This window comes from Epinephelus moara, chromosome 16 (genome assembly GCF_006386435.1).
Source record: "Epinephelus moara isolate mb chromosome 16, YSFRI_EMoa_1.0, whole genome shotgun sequence".
Taxonomy (NCBI): Eukaryota; Metazoa; Chordata; class Actinopteri; order Perciformes; family Serranidae; genus Epinephelus; species Epinephelus moara.
The window spans coordinates 32,651,706-32,659,511 of NC_065521.1; the positions used below are offsets into that span (position 1 = coordinate 32,651,706).

General features: G+C 40.7%; 1 protein-coding gene across 1 annotated transcript; it reads left to right on the top strand.

The window, feature by feature from the left end:
- Nucleotides 1–1,356: 1,356 nt before the first annotated feature.
- gp9 (glycoprotein IX (platelet)) lies at nt 1,357–6,169 on the top strand. The gene is made up of 2 exons (XM_050065915.1): nt 1,357–1,518; nt 4,092–6,169. The coding sequence occupies exon 2, from the start codon at nt 4,093–4,095 to the stop codon at nt 4,831–4,833; it is 741 nt and encodes a 246-aa protein (XP_049921872.1). The 5' UTR covers nt 1,357–1,518; nt 4,092; the 3' UTR covers nt 4,834–6,169.
- Nucleotides 6,170–7,806: the final 1,637 nt, after the last annotated feature.

A 7,806-nucleotide genomic window follows, 5' to 3' on the forward strand; every position in this document is an offset into this window, starting at 1 on the left:
TATTATAGGGGGGTCCTCCGGCAGACTAGGCCTAAGTCAGCCTAACTAGGGGCTGGTACAGGGCAAGCCTGAGCCAGCCCTAACTATAAGATATGTAGAACAGGACGCCTCAAGGTGACTGGAGAAATTTTAATTGGCAACTGGGTGGCGCTATAACAACAGAACAATGCTTAAAAATGGCTAAAATGCGACCGATCGCTGTGGCTCCCCCTGTGGACCAATGTTTGTTTTTGTTTTGTTTTTTGGTATGACTAAGTCATAGTATGGTATGCTGTTCTCAATGGGTAGGGACTAGTTTAAGTTAATTTTGGTTTAATAAATACTGCTTGTTTTAAGTGAATCTTTTGCATGGACTCCCTGCTTGTCACATTCACTGAGCCAGTTTGTGACAATGTGGGAATGTGTGTATACAGTATATGAATCATCCTGCAAAACAAAATACTTTCCAACCCAATGTGTTTTATTTATCAGTAACGTCTGTAAATCTATTGTTAGGTTTCTTTGTTATTGTATTTGGTAGTATGTCCATACTGTCAACATGTGTATGGACGAGTTAGTAGTCAGATGCAGGGGAGAGGTGTGGGATGATGGCTCATGGGAGAAGTCAGTGTAGCCGTCTTGTGAGCTCCCCAGCACACACGCACAGATTCAGCACTCCATCTAAATGCAATACTAAAATGCTGCCTGGCTCCTCCAGCGCATTCAGTCTTAAACCATAAACTCAGGCAGTGTCCTGATCCTTGGTCTGGGCCACAGTCCTCCGAGGGCCAGCACACTGCTGCATGAAAAGGGAGAGTTGTAATCAGCACAAACCAGCAGCAGTTGTGTCAATCAACTCACCTGGTGCTACTCTCATTAGCCATCCCTCCACACATCTCCCCTGCAGCTGACTACTAGCCACACCCACCTCTACAGACACCTCCACAGACATGTTCCCTGCATCTAAATCTATGTAGACACCCTCCTTAAATTGTTTCTTTGTAGATTTTTCCGGATATATGTCCACTCTGCTTTGCAGCTCAGAATTCCCATTAAGAAACATTCGCTCTTCAGCCTCTGGCTCACTCAGTATTTCAAACATCTCACAGGTAAATTTAATTTCACATAAAGCTGTACATGCTCCCAGCTGTATTCTGCAGTAAAGTGCCCTCTGTGCCCTCAGCACTGCAGTGGATGTCATAAACACCGTGTGGGAGAGCTTCAGATACACTCCGCCACTGTTTCTAACAGATAAACTCTTATCTCCTCTGAGCAGATGGATTTCCTTCATGTCAAACAGGCCACGACCGTGCGGTGTTATTGGTGCGTTCCTCACACTGACGCTGCTCCGTCCTGGGCGTACGATTATGTTTAATAACACGTCAGTTACAAACAAGGGAGACCTTGAGTTCAGGAGGACTTTTGAAACGTTCTTAAACTCAGATGCAACAGAGGAACTAGGACAGGGAATATATGTTGAGATTTTAAGGATGACTGGCAACACCAGAGGAAACTTCCAAGTTGGTCTGACTCTTAAAGGTTTGTATTCCTTTTTTTTGGTTGTTGCTTAAAGGTCCAGTGTGTAGGATTTATGCTGCGTTCACATGGAATCAAGGAGATGGTTGACAGCAAAGTTGATATCAGTTAAGTGGACAAAAGCAGTACAGTAAAATTAAGTGAGGCCGGGTGGACAGTACTGCAGTTCAAAGTGAAAATATTTTAACTTTTTGCTGTCCTCTGGGGCAGAGTTTATAGCTGGATTTTACGTAGCTCCGTCACACAAGGTGAAAACACAGGTGAGCTGGACAATCATTGGACATTAGTAGAAAAATTACACAAAATTATTATTAATATAATGGCCTATGACATCACCATCACAACATATCGTCATGTGTGTTTCTTGTCTGTTTTTCCTGTACCATCCAGAAGGATGACTGCCTGATTTCATGTGAATGCAGCATTAGCGGGATTTTTTGGCAGAAATTGGATATAATATAAATGACAATGTTTTCATTAGTGTATAATCACCTGAAACTAAGAATCATTGTGTTTTTGTTACCTTAGAATGAGACGTTTGTAGCTACATATGGAGCAGGTGCTCTTCCATGGAGTCCACCATGTTGTTACAGTAGCCCAGAACAGACAAACCAAACACTGTGCGTTCCAATACCCATACTACCATACTATATAGTATGCCAGACTAGGGATGACACGATTATTTGATTTCACTATTAACCGCGATTTTAAATGCCACAGTTAATTATTCGTAAAGATTCCTCAGCACCATCACTCTCCAAAGATTATGCTGGGACGCAGAACCATATACAGTAGGCAGATCAGCGCAACTCTCACAGAATGAAAACAAAGTTACACAAGCGGTACAGGTGAATAGGCGTCTCTGAGTGATGAAGTATGGATTATTTATGTTTCAAAAGGCATCTATAAATCAAAAGCTAGCTAGATGTTTTTTTTCCTGTTTAAAAATTCTCTTCTCAGGTCCAAAAGAAATGTTCAGAAACATTTTTGTAATATAGTTTACAGAAAGTCTGTAAAGAAATACATGTAGCATTTGAAACCTTTTTTCCCAAAAGGGAAATCCTGCTGTGGATGTTTAACACAGAGGTGATTTTTGTTTAATTCCAATGGGATTATTGTCATTAAATCTTGTACTTTTTGGTTACTTTTCTTTGGTGCTATATTATTTTTGTTATGTTGGCATGGGAATAAATGAAACTTAAAGATCTATAAGGAGTAGTCATGTGATTTTACACATTTATAGTGTGGAATTAATTAATGCATAATAATCGTCATAATCGTAAAACCGTGATTATTTCTCTGACAATAATCATACCAAGAAAATCTATAATCTTGACATCCCTATGCCAAAGATTCAGTATGTCTCAAAACATAGTATGTCAAAAGCAGTACGCCAAAAATACCAGGATGTTTTACTACATCCGGTCCGATTTTGCAGTGTGCAAGCCAGCATGCTTTTCTGTCTATTCTGACCAACAATCCTCTGCATTGTGGACGATGCGTCACATCGACTGACCCACAAACAGATGACAGCTGATTGACTGCTCAGATGGCAACTCATTCAAGGAATTGTTGACTAGTTGAATAGTAATAATAGGAATGTTGATTGTTTAAGTTCACTGTCGCAAATAAAATATGTAATAATCTACAATCTGTGCAGTTTTAACTTTGAAGTTAAACAACATACATTGCAAAGTAACAACAGCAGATCTCTCTCCTTCTCTGGAGAACTCCGTAAGTGGCCTTTGTTTTATCTCCAAAGTAACGGATATAAAAGCAAGAGGGTCAAAGTTCAGGGTGTAATGTTATGAGGAAGTAGTATATCCCGATTGTGTCCATACTGCACGTAACAGTACACACTTTTAAAGGGCAGCTGCAGTTCATACTAAAAGTAAAAAGAAAAGGTATAATATTTGGAACGTACCCACTGAATCCTACACACTAGATCAGGTAGTGATGTGACGTTCGCGAACGAGCCGAGTCTTTGAATCGGCTCTTTGAAGTGAACGAGTGAACCGGCTCTTTAGAGTGAACAAGCCAGTCCCTAATTTCTTTGTTTTTTGCTTTAATTTACTCTGTATCCATTAATTTCATATTATTTGATCCGGAACAAGTTGAGAGAGACTAGTTTGTGAGGGAGAAAGACAGTGCAGCCGCTCACTCGTTCACTTCAAAGAGCTGGTTCAAAGACTCGGCTCGTTCGTGAACGTCACACACATCACTACAATATCCAGATCACAGCAACACACACACTCACAGCAAAAAACCAAAACAAAACAAAAAAGAACGAAACAAACGAACCGCATCTTTGAACCGGCTCTTCAAAGTGAACGAGAGCCAAAGAACTGGCTCTCACAGGTGAACGAGAAACCCCATCACTAAGATCAGGGGTAGGCAACCTGTACCTCTGGCTCCCATTATTAATGCCCATTTTTTAAACATTTTAATTTGGTTTTAGAATTCTCCAATGAAACAACTTGCTGAGTGTTACACCGTAAGCATCCTCTCTGTTACCATTATTACACAAACTGGAAATTACAGTGCAGATAGAGACTAACCTTGTCCTGATCCTGCAGGATGCCCTCCACTTTAAGCCTAGCTGTCTTCCTTGTCTGGGCCACGTCCAGCACACACACCACTGGTCAGGCCTGCCTATGTTCGGCCCCACTGCCTGCTGGTCGGCAGGTCAACTGCAGCTTTTTAAACCTGATGGAGCTGCCTCACCTGCCCCCAGACATCACAGAGCTCCATGTGCAGGACAACCAGCTCACCTCAGTGTCTCCAGGTCTGTTTGACAAACTGGTCAGACTGAAAAAGGTCTCTCTATCTGGGAACCCCTTCCACTGTGACTGCAGGATCCAGTACCTGAGGAACTGGTTGCTGGGGAACAAGGCTATTGTGCCCAAGGAGCCCACCTGTGCCAGTCCGAGCTCTGTAGCTCACAAAGCCATCACTGAACTCAGCAATGACTTCTTTTCTTCCTGTGCAGCACCGAGCTGTACCAATGGGACGTTTGACGTCATAATGGCAGTGATGCTGTGCTGCCTCGTTGTTCTGCTTCTGTTGAGCTTGAGATTAGCCAGAACCTCCACCTTTATCCTGTACATAGACGAGAGACATTCAGGATTCGAGGCCGACTCTTTGTGCTCGCTGAAGCCCAAACACAGGAAGAGGCTGCTCACCACAGATTCAGACTTCAGCACCACTTCCCTCCCTTGTACAGAGGATCTAGAAAAGCCTCTTCTCAACATGGAGTTACTGCCACAAGTGCTGGATGTGTTGCACAAGAAGCACAATATAAATATAAAGGCGACCTGAGGGACCTACTACAGTGGAATTAGAAAGACTACAAGTGGCAAAAAGGGCAGTAACACGGCCAAGGATTTCTTTGTTTTTGTTGTTGTTGTTTTTCTAACCACTGTAGCCACATCTCCTGAGATGTCTTCTGGGTAACTGCCATTTTTTCCTACAATGCAACCTATTGTTTTCTGGGAAACACATCAGATGATACACAATCCAACTGAAAAGTGTCTTACATCTGTGATAACATGCTATATTTCAGCATTTTGGGTTTCAGCTCAAGAAATGTGTTCACTACTGACACAGTAACATTACAAAATATAAGAATATTGAGGATAATTTTGGATACTAATTGTACAGGAAATGACTGCAACCTAACTGGAAATGTCCAGATACTCTGTGCATGCTGTGTATTTGTCTCACAACTGGTGTGGCTGTCTCCGAGAGACAGTTTGCATGTACTCTGGGAGTGTCCAGTGATTAGACTTTTCCTGGCAGAGTTTCAGAAAGAAGTAAAAACACCCACACGATTGGTCATGATGTGAAAGTTATTTTAGTCCCCCTATTAATCGTAGCCCTTCAATTGAAACATACTGCAGATTGGTTACTCAGGATGTGTCTTCCTTGTTAAAAAACAAGCAACATTGTAATCCCTACAGTAATCTTACAACAGATGAAATTACTGCTTTAAAAGATCTACAAGCCGACACTTCTATTATAATCAAACCAGCAGATAAAGGAGGAGCTACTGTTGTTTTGAATAAGTCTGACTATGTTGAAGAGTGTTTAAGACAACTTTCTGATGACACTTTCTACAAGACACTGTCTAGCGATCCCACACAATTATTCAAGGAATCTGTTTACAACACTCTGGACCATTTTTTTCAAGTGGGTGAAATAACCAAAAAAGAACTTGATTTCCTAAAAATTGAACATCCTATAATCCCCACTTTCTACACTCTACCTAAGGTCCACAAGAGTTTGAAAAAAACCCCTGGCCGCCCGATTGTGTCTGGAATTGGATCGCTGACGTCATCCATCTCACAATATGTTGACTTTCACATCAGACCTCTAGCTGAACAGGCTCCCTCTTACATCAAAGACACTCATCACATGTTATCTATTGTTGATTCTCTAAACCCTCTTCCTGAGGATGAACTGATTCTTGCTACTTTTGACGTGTCCTCCCTCTACACCTCTATCCCTCATGATGGAGGCGTTATGGCCATGGAACATTTTCTGTCTAAAAGGGACTGCAGCTCTATTCCTTCATTAACTTATTTAATTCTCACATGTAATTGTTTCATTTGTCAAGACTCCTGGTTCCTCCAAAACAGAGGTGTAGCTATGGGAAGCCCTTTTGCACCTTCTTTTGCCTATTTGTACATGGCTTTTTTTTGAAGAGATGTACATTTACAATAATACCATCTTCAAAAACAACATAGTGGTATGGAAACGCTTTCTTGATGATGTGTGGGTTCTCTGGCAGTGTTGATCAGTTGAAAACATTTTTCAACTATTTAAATAATTGTTCTGACTTTCTTAAGTTCAGCATGGATTTTGATTCCAATCATATTAGTTTCCTTGATTTGTGGATCATACGTGAGAATAACACACTTTACACTGACCTTTTCATTAAACCTACAGCACGCAATAGTCTACTTAGAGCTGATTCGTGTCACCCTCTCCCTTTAAAAAACAGCCTCCCTTACAGCCAGTTCTGCAGGGTTAAGAGGATATGTAGTGGACAGTTTAATTTTGATAAAAACATGACTGAGATGAAGAAATAATTCGGTGCAAGAGGTTACAAGTCAACTCAAATTAATTCAGCTGTGGATCGTATCAACGCTAGACCAAGACCAGATCTGTTTCAGAGGAAAGTAAAAAATAAAAAATCTTCTATTATTTTTTCCACCAAGTATTCTAAACAGTCTGAGAAGATTGAAGGTACCATTAAGAAACACTGGCACATCCTTCAGTCTGACCCTAATTTTCATTAAATTTATACACATCCCCCTCTTGTGGTTTTTAAACGTGGTAGCAATCTAAGAGACTATCTAGTAAGATCAGATTTGGCCCCCACTTTGGAATCTAGCCAAAGATTACTTATACCTATCCCGGATGGTAACAGACGCTGTGGGTCTTGTGCTCAGTGCAATTATACTTACCGCTGTAGTACCTATAGACATCCACATTCTGGTAAATATATCCCCATTAGAGGGGTCATCACTTGCCACACAAAATCTGTGATTTATCTGATTACCTGTCCTTGTGGTAAGACCTATGTAGGCAAAACAAGCAGGGAATTAAAAACCCGCATCGCAGAGCATCGTAGTACCATCAGATGCAAAAATCTTAATTATCCTGTGGCTGCTCATTTTGTGGAAGCTAATCATCCTATTGCTTCATTGAAATACATAGGTATTGAGAAGGTTTCCCTCCCCAGAAGAGGTGGTAATTTAGAAAACCTCTTATCTAGGAGAGAACATTTCTACATAAACTATTTGAACACTCTGGCACCAAATGGTCTGAATGTTGATTACGATTTGAAATGTTTTCTATAACTTTTTGCTCTAGATAGATAGTGTCAGTTCTAGTGACAGAGACCAGGTACAGCTTATATTGCTAATGATGCCTTTTTATAGGTTGATGTGCAGCTGATCTGTTCTTCTTTTTTGTAAATATTGTATTTTGTGTTTGTTTTGGAATAATCTGCGTTTTTTGTGTCCATTGGGATCCTGTGCAGAATGTTTTGTATTGCATACTTCCTTTTTCTTCTCTGAAATGGATATTTTGATAGGATTGTATTTATATGGATTGTGATGTTTGATCTCTGATGTCAATCAATCAATTTCAATCAATTTTATTTATAAAGCCCAATATCACAAATCACAATTTGCCTCACAGGGCTTTACAGCATACGACATCCCTCTGTCCTTATGACCCTCGCAGCGGATAAGGAAAAACTCCCCAAAAAAACCCCTTTAACGG

Coding starts and splice junctions, on each gene's coding strand:
- gp9 (XM_050065915.1), top strand. CDS start 4,093: ATGCCCTCCACTTTAAGCCTAGCTGTCTTCCTTGTCTGGGCCACGTCC.